The sequence below is a fragment of the Mauremys mutica genome, chromosome 10 (assembly GCF_020497125.1).
Source record: "Mauremys mutica isolate MM-2020 ecotype Southern chromosome 10, ASM2049712v1, whole genome shotgun sequence".
NCBI classification, from domain to species: domain Eukaryota; kingdom Metazoa; phylum Chordata; order Testudines; family Geoemydidae; genus Mauremys; species Mauremys mutica.
In genome coordinates this window covers 84,337,819-84,357,926 of record NC_059081.1, presented here as the reverse complement: position 1 = coordinate 84,357,926, position 20,108 = coordinate 84,337,819, and the positions used below count along the sequence as shown (strand labels likewise).

At 51.3% G+C, this 20,108-nt stretch overlaps 1 protein-coding gene across 3 annotated transcripts; it reads right to left on the bottom strand.

Annotated features, from left to right (window-relative positions):
* Positions 1–5,147: 5,147 nt before the first annotated feature.
* On the bottom strand, positions 5,148–15,511 carry LOC123378863 (prolactin-releasing peptide-like). Of its 3 annotated transcripts, none has more exons than XM_045033107.1 (3): positions 14,978–15,511; positions 7,913–8,073; positions 5,148–5,826 (listed from the first exon to the last, which is right to left on the bottom strand). In XM_045033107.1, exons 1-3 carry the CDS (start codon positions 15,136–15,138, stop codon positions 5,663–5,665), a joined length of 486 nt encoding a protein of 161 aa, XP_044889042.1. In that variant the 5' UTR covers positions 15,139–15,511; the 3' UTR covers positions 5,148–5,662. The 3 variants fall into 3 exon arrangements, with proteins under 3 accessions (XP_044889042.1, XP_044889043.1, XP_044889041.1); XM_045033108.1 differs by lacking the exon at positions 14,978–15,511 and adding an exon at positions 10,035–11,041; XM_045033106.1 differs by lacking the exon at positions 14,978–15,511 and adding an exon at positions 8,808–10,028.
* Positions 15,512–20,108: the final 4,597 nt, after the last annotated feature.

The window sequence follows — 20,108 nt, the reverse complement described above, 5'->3', positions numbered from 1 at the left end:
TCCACTGGACTGGCCCAGAGAGTCTTTGAGGTTTCTTCTTTCTTCAGAGGACAGACACATCCAGCCCCCTCCCAAGAACCAGCTATGCCCAGAGACAATCCCGAGTGGTCAGTCCTCCCTTCACATGAACGCCGACTACTGCCAAGCCCCCAACGACGCTGGTTTCATGGGAGGCTAACCGGAACCAGCAGTTTGTAGACACTTCTGGCGAGCCGTTTCTTCCCCACATGCAGGCCTGGAACCCTGGGGCTCTGTCCCACCCATCCCACTTCGCCTCCTGGGCCTCTGATACGTAGCTTACCCCACAGATGTTAGACAGCTGACCCTGTATTGCCATATGGGGATTCAAACGTGGGGTATGCCTCCCCCTTGACCCTGCATTAGTGCACAAATGGCAAACCGCTGCCATTACCTTGGCAGTCCGTGAGATGGCACTAGAGTCTTCTCATGTTTGTTCCTATTAATGAAACCGCTTGGAGAAAGCTCTAGAATAATAGGACACAACTGCAGCAATAGATTCCACCTACAGCATATCATGAACCAATAATAAGCATTTACTACCCCATAGATATTCTTGGTCCTTAAGAATGCTAGCAGTTTGAGAGTGACAATTCAGGAGACACCTAGCACCCATCTTATGCCAGTTTCAAGTTAGGGTCTCCTACTTCTACTTCCTTTTTAAAAGAATTTCACCAAAGCTTATAGAGATGTGATTTGCACATCATCACCACCATTCTATCTGATAATGGGATTTCCTACAGACAAGTTGGTGCAATACAACATTTGCTGTCCTGAGATGTTTTTAGGGGGATGTCCATGATGCAGGTGCGGTGGAATCTGGAGATGTTCTAGGGTGGGGAATGAAGAAGTGTATGGGAGAGTCCTGAGGGAGGGACCATTTTCCAGAAAGAACAAAGGAGCATGAGGAAAATTGTGGATGGAAGTTTGTTAAATAGTAAGTGCAGGAGTCCTAGGCCAAGAAACATATGGGTCTCAAGGTAAAAAAATAGGAAGTTAATAAAGTTAAAATGTAAACTTAACTTAAATCACCATTATAAATAAGAACATACCGGGTCAGACCAAAGGTCCATCTAGTCCAGTATCCAGTCTTCTGACAGTGGCCACTGCCAGGTGTCCCAGAGGGAATGAACAGAACAGGTAATCATCAAGTGATCCATCCCCTGTTGCTCATATTTAGATATTTTAAATCTTAATAAATTTAGAGGGGCAGATCCCCAGGCCTAGCCAAATAGCACATGAGGGATGGAGAAAGTGGCTCCTAAGGTTTCTTTTCCTCTCTCTCTTGCTTGTTGTGGGTCAGTCCTTGGCATAAATTGAAAGAGCCCTGGGGCTGCTGTAAGTTTCACCCCCAGGAACCATTCTGCTGGTTGGGGATCGGGCCACACCCCAGCCCACTGCTGATGGGAGGGGAACCCCTAGCTGGGGAACCCCTAGCTGCTCCATTAGCGGATGGAAAGTTGCCCTAACAAAGTCAGAGCAGGGTCCGAGTATGTAGCACAAAATGTTACAATAGCTCAGCAGAGAAGGACCAAGAATTTCTTATTCTGAGTATTTTCACAGCTCCCGAGTTATTGAAATAGGAACAACAGAAGGAACCCACCCCAGACAGACCCAGCCCGGGGGAACCGTTACAGAGTTCCATGGCTGAAGTATGCCACATTGACTCAGCTGGTCTGAACCTAGTAACTTCGCTTGCATGGTGGTGGGTGCACCGCAATTAGTTACTGACGAACAGCCACACTCCCACACCGAGGTGCTGCATCTTGCAGCTGGTTTTGAGCTTCATTGCTTTGCAAAGGTGTCAATTGTATACGAGCTTCTCCTCTAGACAGACAGTACAGAAAACTTCCCAGCTTGCTTCCCTATGTCAGGGTATAGGGAATTCAGAGGCCATCACTGGCTTCTGTTGAGATACAGCAAGGGGGGCCACCTTGCTATTAGCATCAGACATCAACTCAAGTATTACAGACAAGTGCACTTAGCACCACATGGAGAAAGAGGAACCTCCCATCACCTGTGTTGAGGCCAGGACAGCTCCTAGCAGTGTGCAGGCTTGGTCCTGGATGTGTCACACAGGCATGTCAGGCGCCCCCATCCCCGTAGTGTATTTTCCCAAGGAGCCAGGGTGGATCTGTTTTGATGGTGGGCTAAGCATGCTTCTCTCTTCCCCTCCTGCTTGGGTGGCATATTAGCCCCCCTTGCAGTGGGTTTTGTTGTAAAGACACATTTAGAGGCATGGGGCAGTTCACACCTCTCAGGGTGGTTGTTTCTGGCCATCTGCTGGCTCAAGCCAGGTCTACACTACAGCCTTCTGCCAGCATGGCTGGATCGGGGGGGTGACCCCTGTGTAACACACCTGTGCCTGCACCAAGCCTGGAGTGCCGATACACAGCAGAACTGCACTTCTACTGGGACAGCTTGTTTCCCCTGCGGCGGTGGGGAGAGTCTGGAATAATCCATGGGGGCAAAGCCTTTCAAGGGCAGGCCAGACCCCAGGCAGACATCGCCACGTTGGTTAGTCTCAGTTCACATTTTCCATCCACTGCCCTGCAGCCAGGAGGGTCAGAAGTGGGACCCCAGGAGCTGAAGCCTTAGGCCTGGGTCTATAGTTTGTCTATGCACTGATCTGGCTCTGGGAAGTGAATCAGCCCTGCCTCCAGCATAGACCTGTCAGGCACAATCCATCACCCACATCCCAGGCAGCTCAAAACCAAAAGGGAAGGGAGAGGCTTATCTGAAAGGGTCCTCAGGAGACAGGCCACCCTCCAGCAGGAGCAGATCACTGGCTGGGCTCTGGGTCACTCAGAGAATCCAGGGGTTTGTCTAAGAGGAGGAACTCCTAGGCTGCTGCCTCTTCCTGCTTAAATACCTGCCCTGCTACGCCCAGCTGGAAGCTGGCTGCCTCTAATTGGCAGGCTGAGCGGGGCCTCTGGGGCCTGGCTCCCTTTGCAGAACATTAACCCTTTTCCTCTCTGATTGAGCGTGGGACACATTCACCCCAGCGCTGACACACTCCAGAAGCCTTCTCAGCCCCTGGGCGGTCGTCCCATTTGCTTCCTGCCCAGCAGCCTCACTGTGCGCAAGGCTTGTGTCACTTTTGGAGGCGGAGAATTTCCCCCTCCCCCGTCAGTGCAGTGACTCCTGAGTTACCCTGGGGGGAGAAAGGGGAATCGGGGCCCCTAATTATGGGGTAGTTGCTGCTTTCCCCGGCAGCGGCTGTTCATGCTGCAGGAGCTCAGGGCTGGGCTTTCTCCCTGGGCTTCTGTTTCCCCGCAGGCTGCACGGTGGGGCTCTCCATGGTCAGGAGAAGCAGAGGCCTGTGGGCAGCTCTCAGCACCCAAGTTGCTCCCCCAGAGGCCAGAGCAGCCTCCTGCCTCCTCCTGTGCTGCGGGCCCAGCAGCCCCCTTCCTCGCCCGCTCCAGCCCTCTCTGCCCCGGAGCCGCCTGAGAGCGCAGCCAGGGGAAGCGCCGGCCGGCTGGGGGGGCAGCTCGTGTTCCTTCCCGCCCGGGGAACGTTCTGTGCCTGCTGAGAGCCCCTTCCCCCACTCGCCAGGGGTCCCGCACGCTGTCTCCTGCCACAGCCCCGCAAGCCAGGCTCTGCAAAGGGGCTGCCTGCCGCCCAAGCTGGTGCCTGCTGCCGCGGGAGCCGCCACTTCAGGGCTGGGCAACAGGCTGCCACTACCCCCCCGCCCGCAGTAACCAGGCTGTTAGTGTCCGGTCACTACGTCTGACCGAACACGCCAGGTTCCCTTTTCAGATGGACTTTCAGGTCAGAAACCGGACACCCGGCAACCCTCATTTCTGATTCTGTGCTAGCGGCTGCGTATTGCTCCCACTGCCAAACGTGGTGCGAGACTCGTATCCCCCTTTTCCAGAGGCGCTTGTAGCCCCACTCAAGCCAATGGCGCTAGGCCGAGTTTCACCCACAGCGGATCTGGCTACTCCGCAGTGTTTCTCAAGTACCGTAGCGCAGCCTGGCACTCCGGGCTGGCTGCCGGTGGGCCGCAGACGGCAGGATAGCAGCAGGGAGCTCAGCCCAGCCAGCTCAGTGCGGGGCAGCAGGTGCAGTGTTTAAAAGGAGAGCAGGGACATTGTCCATGGCAGATTGGAGGAAGGGGGAAGTCAGGCCTACGTCGATTCAGAAGAGGGTGACCAGATGTCCCGATTTTATAGGGACAGTCCCGATATTTCGGGCTTTTTCTTATATAGGCTCCTATTACCCCCCACCCCCATCCCGATTGTTCACACTTGCTGTCTGGTCACCCTAAGTCAGCATCTTCTAGACTTTTAAGCCAGAAGGGACCATTAGATCATCTGGTCTGACCTGACTAATAGGCAAATCTCATGCAGAGCGGCAGGGGTGGCCCGCAGTGAGTGACTAACAGAGCTGGGAATTAGAGACACCAGCTCAGGCCTCAGCAGAGCAGTAAGAGTTTCTTGTCCTAGGAGGTGGGTGGAAAAGGAAAAGTTATTTACTTATTCCCATAATACAAGAACTAGGGGTCACCAAATGAAATTAATAGGCAGCAGGTTTAAAACAAATAAAAGGAAGTTCTTCTTCACGCAGCGCACAGTCAACTTGTGGAACTCCTTACCTGAGGAGGTTGTGAAGGCTAGGACTATAACAATGTTTAAAAGGGGACTGGATAAATTCATGGTGGCTAAGTCCATAAATGGCTATTAGCCAGGATGGGTAAGAATGGTGTCCCTAGCCTCTGTTCGTCAGAGGATGGAGATGGATGGCAGGAGAGAGATCACTTGATCATTGCCTGTTAGGTTCACTCCCTCAGGGGCACCTGGCATTGGCCACTGTCGGTAGACAGATACTGGGCTAGATGGACCTTTGGTCTGACCCGGTACGGCCTTTCTTATGTTCTTATGTTCTTATGAACTGCACAGATGCGCAATGGCAAGATGGCTGCCATCTGGACTGTGCAGAGCCAGCTGTGTGGGGCCTGCTGAAATGGTCATCTTGATTCGCCAGCGTATTACTCCTGCTGGCATGACACATTGGTCAGGGGAGTAGGACCACTTATATTCCACCTGCTTTCAGATGGATTCAGAATCCAGACTAAAACGCTGGCTCCTCTGCCCGGTGATCACGTCAAAAGACTTTATTGTGTGGAAGAGAAATTGTTCGCAATTGACGCAATCTCAGGGGAAAGTGACGCCGCTCGGTTCTAAAGATCCTACGGCCCAGGAGAGTGGAGATAAGTCTGATTCGTTTCAAGTCACAGCAGACACGTGCCGGGCTCGGTTTCTCAATTTTTTAAATTATTTTTTTGGTTTGTATAAAAGAGCCCATGTTCTAGGAAGATAATTAACATGGGAATTTGTATTTCTTTCCCCCAGCAATTTTCTGGCACAAATCATGTTAGATTTAAGAGCAAAAACCAGAGATGGGGACAAATGGGGAACAGGGGAGAGAAAAAGAAAAAACAGACGAGAGGGAAATTGTCTGCAAAAATACTGGAGTTATCAACGGCTCTTTGGTTTCTATCATTTATAGCCACAAAGATTCTGTACATTGAAATGAGACCAAACATTTTCATGTGCCTAGAAGAGAGGCTGGGATGTGGAAGGGAGAGAGGAGAAGGGTCTTTTCTTATCATCATTCAAATTCATTCTTTGTCTTGGCCATTTCATTCATCTTGAAGGGAGTCACTGCTTTCTTCTAGAGGGAAGCAAGCTTGCCTGTGTCCATAGCCCGACTTCCGGGAGCTCTCCACGACAGCTCTCCTCCGGCCAAAGCGTCCCACGGGTCTGATCCCACGCCCTGTGTACCAGGAAGGGTCGATATCAGGGTCTAGAAGGCAAAGGCCAGGAAGTCTTTAGAACGTGAGGCTGAGGACTAATTCTCCTGAGCATGTGTCACAGCCACCTGCTTGGGATGGAGAAGGAGGGACTTCCCGAGCTAAAACCATGGACTGGTCCAGCTGGAGTTAAAGCTCCCAAGCTATAGGCTGTGATCGCTCATATCCTCTGTGGCTCAGGCCCCGACCTGTAACATACACTTGCCAGTGGTTGCATCTGCCTTGTCATTGCCGGTGGTGAGCAGGTGGCGTGGCCTTCGCTTATTTTAAAATGACAATGTCTTTTGCACAGTAATGAAGGAGGGAAGGGAGTAGCCATACAGAGGAGGGACTGGGTGACTCAGGGCACTGGGAATGGGGTGCAACCCTCTTCCCCTGTCTGGTCCCCGTTGTGCCGGCCCTATGGAGAAGCACAGGATTCGATTCTCCGGGGACTGCTGTCCAGCCCCTTCCACAACCACCGCTAAAAACCAACAGCAGCACCCTGAGCCACGCAGCGCAAACAGGGCCCTGCTGGGGTGACGGGAACCAAGGGCCACATTCTCGGCTTGGAGCAGATCCTTTGAAATCAGTGGGGCTCCGCTGATTCACAGCCGCTGAGGATCTGGCCCATGTGCTTAGTTCTCTGGCTCTGCAGTGACTCACTTGCTGACATGCGACCTGTGCGTCCTCGCGGCAGTTGGAACATGGGCTTTGTGCTATGAGCACGTGGGGCCCCGTCATCCTGAGACTGCCGACAGCCCGGTGTGTATTGGCTGCCCCACCACCAGAGCACCAAGCAACTCCATTGCCCAAGCTAATTCAGGTGGGCTGGAGAGTCAGGAGAGCTGGGTTCTAACCCTGCCTGTGACCTCGAGAAAGTCACCGCCCCTGTGTCTGGTGTGTTTATATTGCAAACTCCTTCAGGAAGGGCTGTTACTGCCAGGGGTGTGCCTGGCGCTTAGCACAGAGCGGCCTGATCGCGTCGGGTGCCACCGGGTGCTGCCGTGACACACGTTGTAGGAAGAGATTTGCTGGACAGGCTGATTAAAAACTGCAAGTTTTTGAGTTCTGCTGTCTGGACAGTTCCTCTAGACTTTTCCTGGCTCGTGGAACCTGCAACGCGGCTGGGCCAGGAAACTCCGTCTGTCAGCCCTTTGTAGGCCTTGCTGGGGAGAATGGCCTTCGGGGTGGGCGGGAGGAAGGGGGTTAAGAGATGTAAGGAATTGTTTTGGAGTGTCTGAAGTCCCTCGAAAGGACCGTTTTGAAGTCCAGCTCCTGGACTGAGCCAGAGCAGAGTGGCTGGGTGTGTGTGTGGGTGGATTGGGTTGCAGAAGATGAGAGGGAAAATGCAGAGGCAGGAGGGGGAAGCTATGCGGAGCAAGAGGGGGATTCTGGAGGGAGAAGAACAAAGCCTAGATAATGAAAGGACAGAAAGCTCAGCCATCTCACCCTGCAGCCGTCTAGCCTGGCAGTAACCCGCAATGTTGCACGTTCACCGGCAGAGGGCGCTGCTACACAGGCCCGAGCACACAGGGGCTAGCAATGACAGCCTTAACCCAGAGGCCTTTTCAAAAACTTTTGCTGCATTTGAACAACTCCAGGTGTTTGGGGTCAGGTTGGGACAAGTCCTTACACAGGTGTGTGCGTGTGTGCAAGGAGACCCTGCTCCTGCCATGCCAGGCCCACGCCCGGCTGCGGTCAGTGTGCACGGGGAGGTACAGGGAGGAGGCAGAGCGACTTGAGGTGCTCTGAGTGCGGGCAGGCTTCATACGCGCCCAGCGCTGCTCCTGCACCTCGGCACTACACCCTGTTCAACGCCTGGGCGCTCTGGAGACTCTCCACCCTGTGACTAAACCAGGCTCTGAACATAGGCTACCACGGGAGAGACAGGAGAAGCCTCTCTATTAAACACTGACCCTGCCATGCCACCCACTGATACCGTCACCGACCTGCTAGGCTCTTCTGTGCTGGGTCCAATTATCTGGGGGAGGGCAGAGATAACGGGGGTGGGGGGGCAGCAGAGCCATTTGGGGTGGCTCTGCGCCAGTCTGCACCAGCTGAGGAGCTGGCCTGGCTGCTGCAGTTACAGGGACTTACTCCTGATTTCCATGGATCGCTCGTGGAGTCGGCATTCGGCTTTGGGCAGGGCCAGACAGGTGAGCAGCAGGTACATGAAGCAGGCAGCCAGCAGTTTCATTCCCTTCAGCTCCCCCAAGGCTTGTGGCTGGTGCCGGAATTTAGCAAGGTGTGAGTCCAGCCTGCAGAAACAGAGACCAGGAGAGTTAATGAGACGTCATCTTGGGTGGGGTTGGGGTGAGCAAATCAATCCACTCTCTGGAGAGACACCCACTGAATAACAGGAATTACAGCTGTTCCCGGGAAACTGGAGGAAACATGGAAGTGCCAACGTTTTGAAACGGGTTTTTGTTCCAAATTGGACTGAAAAGCTGAAATTTCCCGCAAAATAAAAAATTCCAAGATTTTTTAAAATTTGGAACCATTAAAATGTTTTGTTTAGTTAATGTCAAAACAATACACACTATTAAACCATCAATCTTAAATACATTACAATTAATGGTTTAATATAAAAGTCAAAACGAAACAAATTAAAATGAGGAGATTCAAAACACTGTGTTTTGACTCTATCAATATGAACCACCTCAACATTATCGAAACGAACCCAGAAAGTCAAAACGGTTCATTTTGGTTCTTTATGCATCCAAAATGTTGTCAGAATTGACACATTCCCGCAAAATAGTTGGACTTTGACAAAACTGCATTTTCCAATGGAAAAAAGGTTCCCCTGAAAGTGTTTTGCCAAGCACCAGTGGGAACGGATGCATGATCAGCATTGTCAACCACACCTTAGTCATTCAAAAGTCATGAGTCAGGTCCCCCCAATCACGAGATTATGATCATAATCTATATAACTATATAACTATATATATATATATATATATATATATATATATATATATATATATACACACACACGTTTCTTTTTATTTGCCAGTCTGGTTTCTGAGCTGCTACAGTGCACTTGGGTGATATTTTCAAGCTTTTCTCCTCAGCCAGTAGAGCGAAAAACCATTTTTGATGAAAGCCAAGACTCTCGTGCGATCTCTGGATTCCGAAACCTGGATAAAACATCTCGAGAGTTGGCATCACTCTCAGCAGTGAGTGAGTAACTGCCTTTTTGGAGCTGCAACTAAACCTGAGACCTAAACTTACCTGTGAAACCACACACAGGTGCACACCTGAGCGTCTCCTCTGTGGGCATGTAACAGAGCATCTTGTCTGGGGTAAGCCAGGCCGGAGTACAAGAGGAGCCTCACCTGAGCGGATGCAGGTGATTTAATATAAGAGGCAGCAGGATGCAGCAGGTGTGTGGCTGGTTGAGAGGGAGGAAGGAGCAGGAGGGCAAGCAAAGGAGCCACAGGGCTGAGACCCGGCGGCTTTGGGTACAAGACTCTCTGGGGTGCTTAAGGGGCCCATAAGGGGCTATTAGAGGCAAGACACTGCAGAGGCATCCCTGGCCACAAGGGGGCGCTTGCGCAGCAGCAACACTCTAGGGCAGAAAAGGGCAGTGAAAGGGCTGCAAGCCGGACCACCAGAGTGACACAGGCACCGATGCCTTGAGCTGGTAACTGCATCTGTGACATGGGTCCAAGGAGCTGGCTGGGGTAGAGGCAGGCAGTGGGTGGGGGGGACAAAGGGGGCAGTGGGCAGGCCAGCATTGTCCCATCCATTTGCATTGCTCATGGCAGAGATGTAACACAGCCAGGGCTAATACGTTTCTGCTGCCCATCCATCCGTAAAGCCGCGGAGTAGCTGCTGGCTTTGGAAGTGCTGGCAGTGCAGCCACCGGGGAGATCCGTGACCTTTGCTCCCTCCATCAGGGATGTTGGTGCGAGTGAATGCCCTGGGCCCAGAGTTTTGAGAGTACTCTGCCCTGGAGATGATTGAGCCCTGCACCAAAAGCTACATATTTTGAAGGCACCAAGGACCATAAAAACTCTCTGAGCCCTCGTCATCTCTGGCCTCGATCCTGCAACCTCCTTTCCAGGCCTCCGCGACAGCCAGGTCAAACCCCTCCCTCCTGTCTCACGGCTGGGATTGTCTTCTGACCTTCTAGCTATGACCACGTCACCCTGCTTCCCTGCAGTCGGTTAAATGTCTTGTTCTCACTGTTAATGTCTTTCATGGCTCGGCTCCTTACCTGCGCTTCTTTTTGTCTGAGCCTACTGCCTCCACTCTGCCGACGATGCCGACCTTGTCGGCCTGTCTGTCCACTTCTCCCATGCTTCCCAGGTGCAGAGAGTTCCTGTCCCAACTAGCCCTCACAACTGCCACCCCAGGCCTCCTTCTCCTCAAGGCCTACTTGTGTGTCACGAAGCCACTGGTGGTGACAACTGCTAATGGCTCATTAATGGACAGTGGGGATCGCACAGAGTATTTTGTGCATTTGTTTGCATCTCATAATTTATTTGATCTTGTAAGAAGACTCAGACCCATCTACAGTGCACATTCATCGGCTGTGCACCCTTCGGTCACCTTATCTGTTGTTCCATCACCTCATTCCCTCACATTGTTTGCTACGCCCGCTCGATTGCTTTTGACTTTCTCTGGGTGTGTCTTGTGGTAAGTTGGGCCCTTACCCTGCAAGCGGATGTGTGTGACCAGAACCCTGCATTGCGTGGCCAGGGTCAGGACCTCAGACCGAGTTCATCGGGGCCTGGTCTGTCTTTTACTGTGTGTTTGCCACAAAGGGGCTGTGATCTGATTGAGGGCCGTGGGCACATAAAGAATCCAACACACCTCCTCTGAGCACAGTTAGAGGCGTGTCAAGATCTTAAGGATCATAGCACAACTCTCCCCCTCTGTCCATCTCCTGATGTGCTACCTGGAAAAGTTTGAAGTCAGGGAACAACCGCATCCAGTATAGTGTCCTAAGCAGACTGTCAATTCCCAGTGTGTGTAGACTCATAGACTTTAAGGCCAAAAGGATCATCTAGTCTGACCTCCTGCACATTGCAGGCCCCGCAGCCTCACCCACCCAACTCCTGTAATATTTATGAAGCACCAACAAAGTGCTTTGCCTAGAAATGAAATACTCCTGTCATCCTCCCTACCCCCTCCGCTGTTTATTTTTCTGCCTTCCTCTCTAGGAGCAAGGGGTGAACTCCTGCCCCTCTGGCCATGGTTACTGGAAATGGGAACAAAATGTTTTCCTCATTCCATAAAAGTATTTCAATATTTAAATTTTTTTCCCCATCCTGACTCGGGATGAGAAGTCAAAATCTCAAAAATTTCCTGAACTGAAAATTTGAAAAAAAAAAAATCAGTTTGGGTCAATCAAAATGTTTCTTTTTGATCATTTCAAAGTGTTTTATTTCAGTTTTGACTCTTAATTTCTTTAACTATCGCTAGCTGAAATTTTGAAATGAAAAGTTGTTTAGGAATCAGAACTTTTCATTTCAAAAAATGCCAAAATGAAACATTCTGAACATTTTCAAAAAAAGTCAAGTCAAGAAATTAATCAAAACTGACCCTTTTGCATGAGAAATTTTGGTTTTTGAGAAATCAGCATGTTCTGATGAGAAACACTGAGTAAAAACCATTCCCGACTAGCTCTGATTGCTCTTCCTTTTCATATACTCCTTGGTGAATGACAATAAGACATTGTAAGAAAAGAATTGCTTTGAAAAGCTTCTTGGTCTATTACTTCTGTTCATTGTTATTTTCTATCCAAGTTACTGACCTGCTTAAAACACTGAAGTGGTTCAGAAATAGACAGATGTCTTCAGCCTAGGAAATAAATGACCAAGTCATCTGGCTGCGTGAGGCATCAACACAAGTGTAAGTGTTCATTGTAACCTCCAGTCTCAGTGGCAAGTCCTACTACCTTGTTAATTCTTTCCCTAGCACATCAGAGAGGGCGTTTTGGAAGCCATTTCTTATTGATGTGAATAAAAAGGAAACTCGTGCTGGGGGCGGGGGAAGGCCGGCTGTCATTTAATGAAGCAATGGTTAGAAAAATATAGGGGAAGCTGTAGGGGATCCAAGCTCTGGCCCAATGAGCCCACGTGCATGACTAAGGCCAGCAGAACTTGAAGCTGGGTGGGCTAGTGGTGAGACCATTGGGCTGGGGCCCAGAACTGGTTCTGGTTCTATCGCTGACCCTTGCCAGGCCCTTACTCTCTTTAGTCCTCACTTTCCTGTCTGTCAAACAGGCATCACAATACTTCCTGACAGCATGTTCTGAGGCCTAATGAACGTTTGTTAAGCAGGCTGAGATCCTTGGGGGGTGGGCGGGGCTGTACACCCGCAAACTATTGGTCTGAATCATGCTAGGAAATCCATGTAATTGGATGATGCCATGAAGGTGTTCGGTGGGGACGGCTACCTACTGAAAGCTGTGCCTGGGGAAGGAGCCACGCAGTTCCCAGTGACACTGAAGGCAACTGTCAGACTGACTCCTCCTGCACCCCTACGTCTGACACTGCAGACACTGGAGCTCTCGGGCCCAGCCCAAAGCCCACTGGGAGTCTTTCCATGGATGTCAGCAGGCCCTTAGCGGGCATCCTAAGAAGGGTTTCAGGTGCCTTAGTGAAGGGCTGGAAGTCAGGTGCTTTAGGACTTGTCTGCACTTGAAATGCTACAGCAGCACAGTTGTTGCACCGCTGTAGCGCTTTGGTGTAGACGCTCCCTATGCTGACAGGAGAGATTCTCCCATCGCTGTAGTTAATCCACCTCCCTGAGAGGTGGTAGCTAGGTTGATGGTTCCAGCAACCTAGCACTGTTTACACGGGAACTTAGGTCAGCTTAACTACCCGCGGAAGGGTGTGCATTTTTCATACCCTTGAGCAACGTAAATTTTCTAGTTTAGAGTAGCCCTTAGTTGCCACCTCCTTATTTCTCTGAATCGCAAACCATTAATTCCTATGAGCTGCAGGAGCACCCCTTTGGGAGAGCAGGATCAGTTCCATGACAGAGCCGCACAAGCCCTGACTCTCATACCTGTAACTGGACGAACCATTAGTGAATGGCGGCCCTAGGCTGGATTTGCGTTTACTCCGATGCCTCCCACCACCGAGCTGGTGTGTGGTTTCAATTTGTCAGTGTGATTTACTCTGACAAAGTCACATAGCCCTTCCCCTTGCCGGGAATCACCCTGGGACTCCAGGTAGAAACGAAGTGACGCTGTTTGGCAATCTCTTACCAGAAAGGCCAGCTGACTGCAGTTATAGCGCTGCCAGCAGGCTGCTGAGTTTGAACCTTATAGCAGCAAATATCCAACGGAAGGAAATGTGCTAATTGTTCTAGAACCTTCTGTCCATCCACACCTGTTCTTTTCCCCTGGGCTGTAGCACGATTTATCGCCTCCTTTTTAGCCCTCACGGTTTCTCTCCTGCATGCGGCGATAATTGTACATGAAGTTATGCACCCGCCGCTGTGTGCACTCCATTTTAAAATGTGACATTCTGTGCTACAGATAACAGATGCATTCTGGCACCTTGGGAGAGACGGACTCTGAGCACTGAGGCTTCTTCACACCCCTTATGGCACAATTTCCACCGTGCTTCTTACGTTCTCGTTTAAATTGATGGCAACCATGCAGCCGAACATACCGGGCATGGGAGTCAAAACTCCTCACAGTGCTTCCCCGTGCAACTGGCACACTCTCACTGCATCGCCCTCACCATTCAAGTGGAGTATGGACATTTAAAAGACGGCCACTGGAGCCGATGCACTAGGAATGAGAGTGGGATCTGGCTGCAGGTTCTGCTGCATTTGTCTATTGCCCCATTCAGTACAAAGACAGACTTTTGGGCAGTCCACACCCCACTGCTGCAGGACATGGCCCGGGGACACCAGTCAACGTGCAGATGTTTAGGTGGTAACTCTGAGTATCAGTGGAAGAACAGCATTCCCACCCAGCCCATTTCTAGTTCCTACGGCTCCTGGGAGGATCAAGTGTCATATAGTTGACCTCTCAATGACAGTGATGCCACCTGTGGCTGTTCTAGCTTGAGCAGAGTGCTCAGTTCAATCAAAAGGCCGTTTCCCCCTGAAAAGTGTGAGACCTGAACAGCCAAGCCAGGCTCTGAAAATCAAAGGGCTTTTTACATCAGCAATAAAGATTCTGCCATCAGGACGTCCAGAATTTGGCAATTCTGCCGCTGATGCAACAAACAGAAGAGACTCCACCTTGCTTTTCCAGAGCTGGCTCAATCTGCAATGGGAACTTCATGCAAAAACTGGGTCAGCGAAGGAAGCAGGTGTGACCTAAGACACACAGGGCACAGTTTTTAACACCGAGCGCACCCAGCTGCAGGTGCCTAACTTCATGCACAATCAACACCCTTGCGGGTGATAATAGGATCCAAACTGAACACATCATTTTACTCTTTTCTGGCTTCCCCACTTTTTTTTCCAGTTGGGTTTTACTAGAGGTTTCATGGGTCTTAAACAATGAGGTTAATATCTGAGTATAAATGCACAGGCTAGATGCCTAACATGTCCAGTGTTGTTTTCTTCCACCACCTGGAATTCAGGAGCTAACCGAGCATGTACCACCTACAAGGGATGAGAGGTATTGTTTCAGAAGTTCTTAGCATCGGCTGCAGACTCAGACAAAGTCAGTTTTACTTTGCAGGCCTTTTGAAAATTCTAAGGCTCTGAACTCAATTGACAGAAAATAGCTGTTTTGCCATGCAAACAACATTGTAGTAGCGGTTATAGTTCAGTCATGGGAAAACAGAATTAGAAGCCATTTGGATATAAGCTCAAAGGCTCGCACTGTGTATGGACACTTGCCTTTCGTTGCAGGCTTCATGTACTTTCAGCAAAGAGCACTTTATGGGAAATACTGTTTGCTGAACGTGTAACACTGCTCACATGGATGGATAGCACACAGACATTCATGTGCAGAAAAACTCACACCAAAAACTTCAAACATGCGAACAAGCACATTGCCACAGCACACAAGGGTCACTGCATGAAAACACCTGGCTGCGTTCCCAAGATAACACATCACACAAGCAAACAAAGAGTGGAGGGAAAAAACGGTGGATTCAAATAAGCTGCAGTTCAAACCCCTTCCAGTTTACCTCTGGCTGCGAGCGTGTGGCTGGCACACAGACATGCTAAAGTACTTACTGTGTGTCAAGCAGGAGTTCTGGAGTGCGATGCTGCTTCCTTCCTCCGATGATTGGACTCTGTGAGCCAAAGAGCCCCTGTTTGCCTGTTTTATGCCCTGCCTTAGTGCTGATGTCACAGACAAAGCCAGCCCTAGACAAAGCCAGGGCTCCCCTCCCCATAACCCATTATGTTAATTTGTATCAAATCAAGAAAGGGATTTTCATGACTCATGAGGGCACCTATTTTATCTTGGGATTCTAATATTTTCTTCATTTGGACAAATCAGATAGCTTGGAAATACGCTAATCTTCCCCCCACATGGGCCATTATTTCCCACGTAAGGAGCTGGACCTCATCAGGGAATGTATGTTGTGCAGACGCATTCCAGAAGGCGCACACTGGTACGTATCTGCATGTGGTTGCTGAATTAAGCTACAATGGTGTAAATCCCACTTGGTGCTTCTCTGTTAGGAGTTTGTATCAGTTCAATTTCTTTACTGCCGACAAGCCTGTACAGTTCCTCCATCCCAAACCTAGGCCCAGGCCCGTCCACTCCATTGGGGGTCAGCCCAGCTCCCTGAGGGGCTCTCAAAGTGTCCAGTTCAGGTACTGACCAGCCCCAAATTTTGTCACCTCCTACCCATCTGGAGCTCCTCAGTCTGGGGCACGGTCGCTGGCTTAGCAGATTTCCCTCTGTCTCTGTGTCCAGTTCAGTCAGTCCATCTCTCTCAGGCTTTCATCTCCCAAAGGGGTGGGGGTGGGGAGGAGTCCACGTCCCTGCTGCTGGAGAAACCCTCACAAAGCTGTTGCCGCTCCTGGCAAAGCTCTCAGCACCAGCCTGGTAGCCTGGTGCCACACGCAGTTCATTCCCCCTTCCCCTGGGCTACCGGTGTCCTTTTAAATTCTTCCTCCGCTGGGAGCAGGCCCTGCACCTGTTGAGGGGCCGGGCACCCCTAGTCCAATACTGGATCAGTGAGGGGCCCGTACACCCCATCACCGTGAACAGCGTATCCCCCCTTCCTCCTCCGCAAATCAGCCTGGGCTGACAAAAGCCAAGAGAGTAACATGCAGTAAGAACAGCTGGTCCAGGGGAGGAAGCTCATTCAGCCCTGAGACAGAGCCTGCTGGGACTTTTAAGAATCTCTTCTGATAGCATTGAACAGCTTAATCTTTAGCAGAATGCTGCGTGTCTAAGGAATGGCAGAGTAGTGATGCTCAGTGCTACAGAGTAACCACCTTTGTGAGGCCAATACAAGATAAAGAAACTACAAAGCTAGAAGCAACTGATTTGAACTAACCCCAAACCTGGGAGGGGAGTTAACATGGAAATAGGGTGACCAGATGTCCTGATATTTTAGGGACAGTCCCGATATTTGGGGCTTTGTCGTATATAGGCGCCTTTTACCCCTTACCCCCATCCCAATTTTTCACACTTGCTGTCAGGTCACCCTACCTGGTAATGAGAAATGTCTAAGAAAAGCTTAACAAAAAGGGATCAATATATTTGTGAAACCAACGGAACCTGAAGCTGCATCGTCCGGTACTGGAGGCAAGTGTGACGAAATCATCTTGATGAGCTGCCCACTTGTGAGTAACTGATCACTGCTTACTGCGTGTTTTGCCGTTATCAGGATCTGTTAGACCTACTGGATGAGTAAGTGAATGTCTCTATCCAACAAGCGGAAAACATGCTGGAGAAGGAGGCCTGTTCGTGTATGTAGCGGAGGGACAAAATGACATGGCTGGGATATTGACCCCCTTTGGAAATCTGTCTTCAGCAAGAGAGACAATGAGAAGATGTTTGGGCAATTAATAAGAAATGGCGACATGTTGGAAACATAAACAGCAGGTCCTACTTAGCATCAAAGTGGGTCGAAATAGTTAAAATTGCTCCTGCCAGCAAGGCCAGTCCTGCCGTCTGCAATAATGATTTTTCTGTTTGGTTTGCTGATTTTTTGTGTGTGCGCAAAACTGCCAGTGAAGCAAAAAGTCAGTTATTTGCCCAATACTAAGTGCAACTAAATAGGCTCCAGTGGTGAGAGTATCAATTTCCAAGGAGCAATTCCTTTCCTTTCATAACAACCATGGCTATTCTGGTCCGGTAACAGTCAGTATGGACGTGACTGACATCCATGCCTAAGAGCTATTAAAGTCGCTGGGCATCTGGATCCTGAATCCCCACTGCAGCTTGAGATCCCTTCCGCGCTTGCTGCCTGCCCCAGAGCATTTCCCCTCACAGCACCATTTGGCTTTCACTCTTCAGTTGAGTTTCCCGCCACTTTCTCCAGGCTTCTGCCCTCACACTGATTTTACTTTATTTTTTCTCTTTTATTCTTTCATTTCTTTCCCCCGGTTTGGTTAAACCCACCCTGTACTTGACCCTCCACACCCTCTAACCGCTTCCCACTAGAGCCTCCCTTCTCTCGTGACTTGTCGGTCACACTCTGCAGTTTCTGGGTCTCCCTCTCCCAGGCTCCCTGCTCCTGGGGAGCCTCCAGCTTCTCCCCCAAACCCCAAATCCTAATTCATTCTGTGTCCCTGCCACCCCCACATCTGCCTGTCCCCAGCCCGGCTTTAATTCTCCTCCTCAACCCTCCCATCACTTCTGCCCCCAGCCCCTCCCTCAGTTCTGCCCCTGCAGCCCCACGTCTGCCCTCAGGGCGCCTCTGCTCCTGTTGGGGGGGAGGGGGCTGCAAGGTGGAAGTTTTGCCTAGGGCGCAAAATATCCTTGCACCGGCCCTGCTGCTTGGGCTGCTCCATCCCCAGCGGCAGAGACACAGCAATGAAGGGGCCAGAAGCTTTTGGTGACGAGGGATCAGAAGAGGCAGGTACCAGCTTTAAACCCCAGAGGGAAGCTCCCTCCCCTAATGCAGCCTCAACGCCCAGGACAGGAAACAGAGACTTACTGGTACTGTTTGAAGACAGGATACTGGACTATGTGGACCTTTGATCTGACCACTCGGGCCATTCTGATGTTCTTATAACTAACCGAGGTGTATCTGCCCCCCACTGTAACCCACTAGACCCCAGTCCCCTCCTAGAGCTGGGATCGAACCCAGGACTCCTGGCAGGGTCTCTCCCGACAGAGTTAGTAACAAAGGAAGAATATACAGTCACATTTTAACCAGTGTCCCTACAGTGATTTTCCACAAGATGTCAGACCACATTAGTATTAGAGCTCAGTGGGTCTAATATTGATTTAATTTTCTTTCTTTTATAAAGGAATTAGATACAGGGCTCCTGCCAGCTCATTGCTAACTTCCCTGCCAAAACACTGGAGTTTTCAGGTGCCAAAGTAGCCCCTGGAATCATGGTTAAATTACCCTCCCCCCACCATTTGAAATGGGGCTCCTGTGTGCACAGTCCCCTACCGTGCTCCCCCAGAAGAGCTGCATTAACAGGCAACTCTGCAAGTGACCCCCAGGCCTCTCTACTTCCTTGGCCACATGGATCCTGTCCCTATTCTGGCGGCTACTCCGGAAAAAGAGCTCGCCCCTGCTCCCACCTGAGGGACGTGTTGGGTTGAGATCAGCTGGTCGAAGCAGGCAGTAGGGACAGAATCTGAGACTTGAAGCTCCTAGAGTGACCTCTTACCTTTATAGACCTGCCCTTCAGCCATCCCCAGCTATTTTCAAGTGTAACGTGATCGTAACTAGACCCATTTGAAACCCTTCACCACACAAGACAAAGCCCGTAGGATTCCTCATTAACTATTTATTTCTCCTCCCCTGGCTCCCTACAGCCACCAGCCACCTTCGAGCTTTCCCGCATCTCTCCCAGGCTCTGCTCACTTGATTGCAGCAGCTCAGCGGATGGTCCAGCTTTGCTCTTTCACTTCCATTCTTCACTTCTTTGGGTGGCTGCATTTGCAACCGAGCAGCCTGATGGAAATCCCTGAGTCCTCTGTCTCGGCAGGCAGGCCGAGCAGCCGGGGGAGGTTAGCCTGAACTGTCAGGAGTGGAGGCTTGGCCCATAGGGTAGGGTTTCCATATTGGAACTGTCAAAAAAGAGGACACTCCGTGGGCGGGGCAGTGGTTTTAATCCTCCAGACAGACGCCTCGCAGGTAGGGTTGGGGGCGTGTAAGAGTCCGGTGTGGGGGCTCGGCCCGCTCGGGTGTGGCCGGGAGCCAGGCCGCGTCACTACACGGCCTAAATCAGCAGTTCAGTCTCCGAAGGTCCAAGGGCTCAGACCCTCAGGCAGGGCTGAGCAGAAATAAACAGTCAACGAAGCCCAAGCCCTCAGTCAGGGTGGGGCAGCAAACAGCAGTTCTAGGCTCAGACCCTCAGGCAGGGGCTGAGCACCCAGAGTCAGTAAAGCCCTAGCCCTAGTCAGGGCGGGGCCATAAGCAGTAGTTCAAGGGGCTCAGGTCCTTAAGCAGGAGCTGAGCAGCAACAATAGTTCAGGGCTCAGGTCCTTAAGCAGGAGCTGAGCAGCAACAATAGTTCAGGGCTCAGGTCCTTAAGCAGGAGCTGAGCAGCAACAATAGTCCAGGGCTCAGGTCCTCGAAGCAGGAGCTGAGCAGCAACAATAGTCCAGGGCTCAGGTCCTCGAAGCAGGAGCTGAGCAGCAACAATAGTCCAGGGCTCAGGTCCTCGAAGCAGGAGCTGAGCAGCAATAATAGTTCAGGGCTCAGGTCCTCGAAGCAGGAGCTGAGCAGCAACAATTGGTGAGTCCAGACTTCTGGGTCTGAGCTCTGATGTGAGGGGGAGACTGCCACCCGTGAGGCGGTGGCAGGGGGGGGACACAGGCCCACCCACTCCACTGTGTCCCAGACCCAGTTAGTCTGCTGCTGTGTCGGTGGGGTCCTGACCGCAACACACCGACATCGGCTCGAAATCTGCAGTAGCCAGACTGGGGTCAGCTACCCCCGGACTACTTCCCATCTCCCCCTCCATGGGTACCTGCTCATCGCGGGTGTCCGCAGTGGGGTCCCATACCATGGGCTCCTCGTCGTGCTGAGGGCTGGCTAGGTCGGGCTGCTCCTCAGGACACGGGTCGTGGGGACGCTCGGGCAGCTCCTCAGGGTAACGGGCTCGGGGCAGGCTCGGCCAGTTCTCCTCAGGGTACCGGGCTCGGGGAAGGCTCGGCCAGTCCTCCTCAGGGTACCGGGCTCGGGGCAGGCTCGGCCAGTTCTCCTCAGGGTACCGG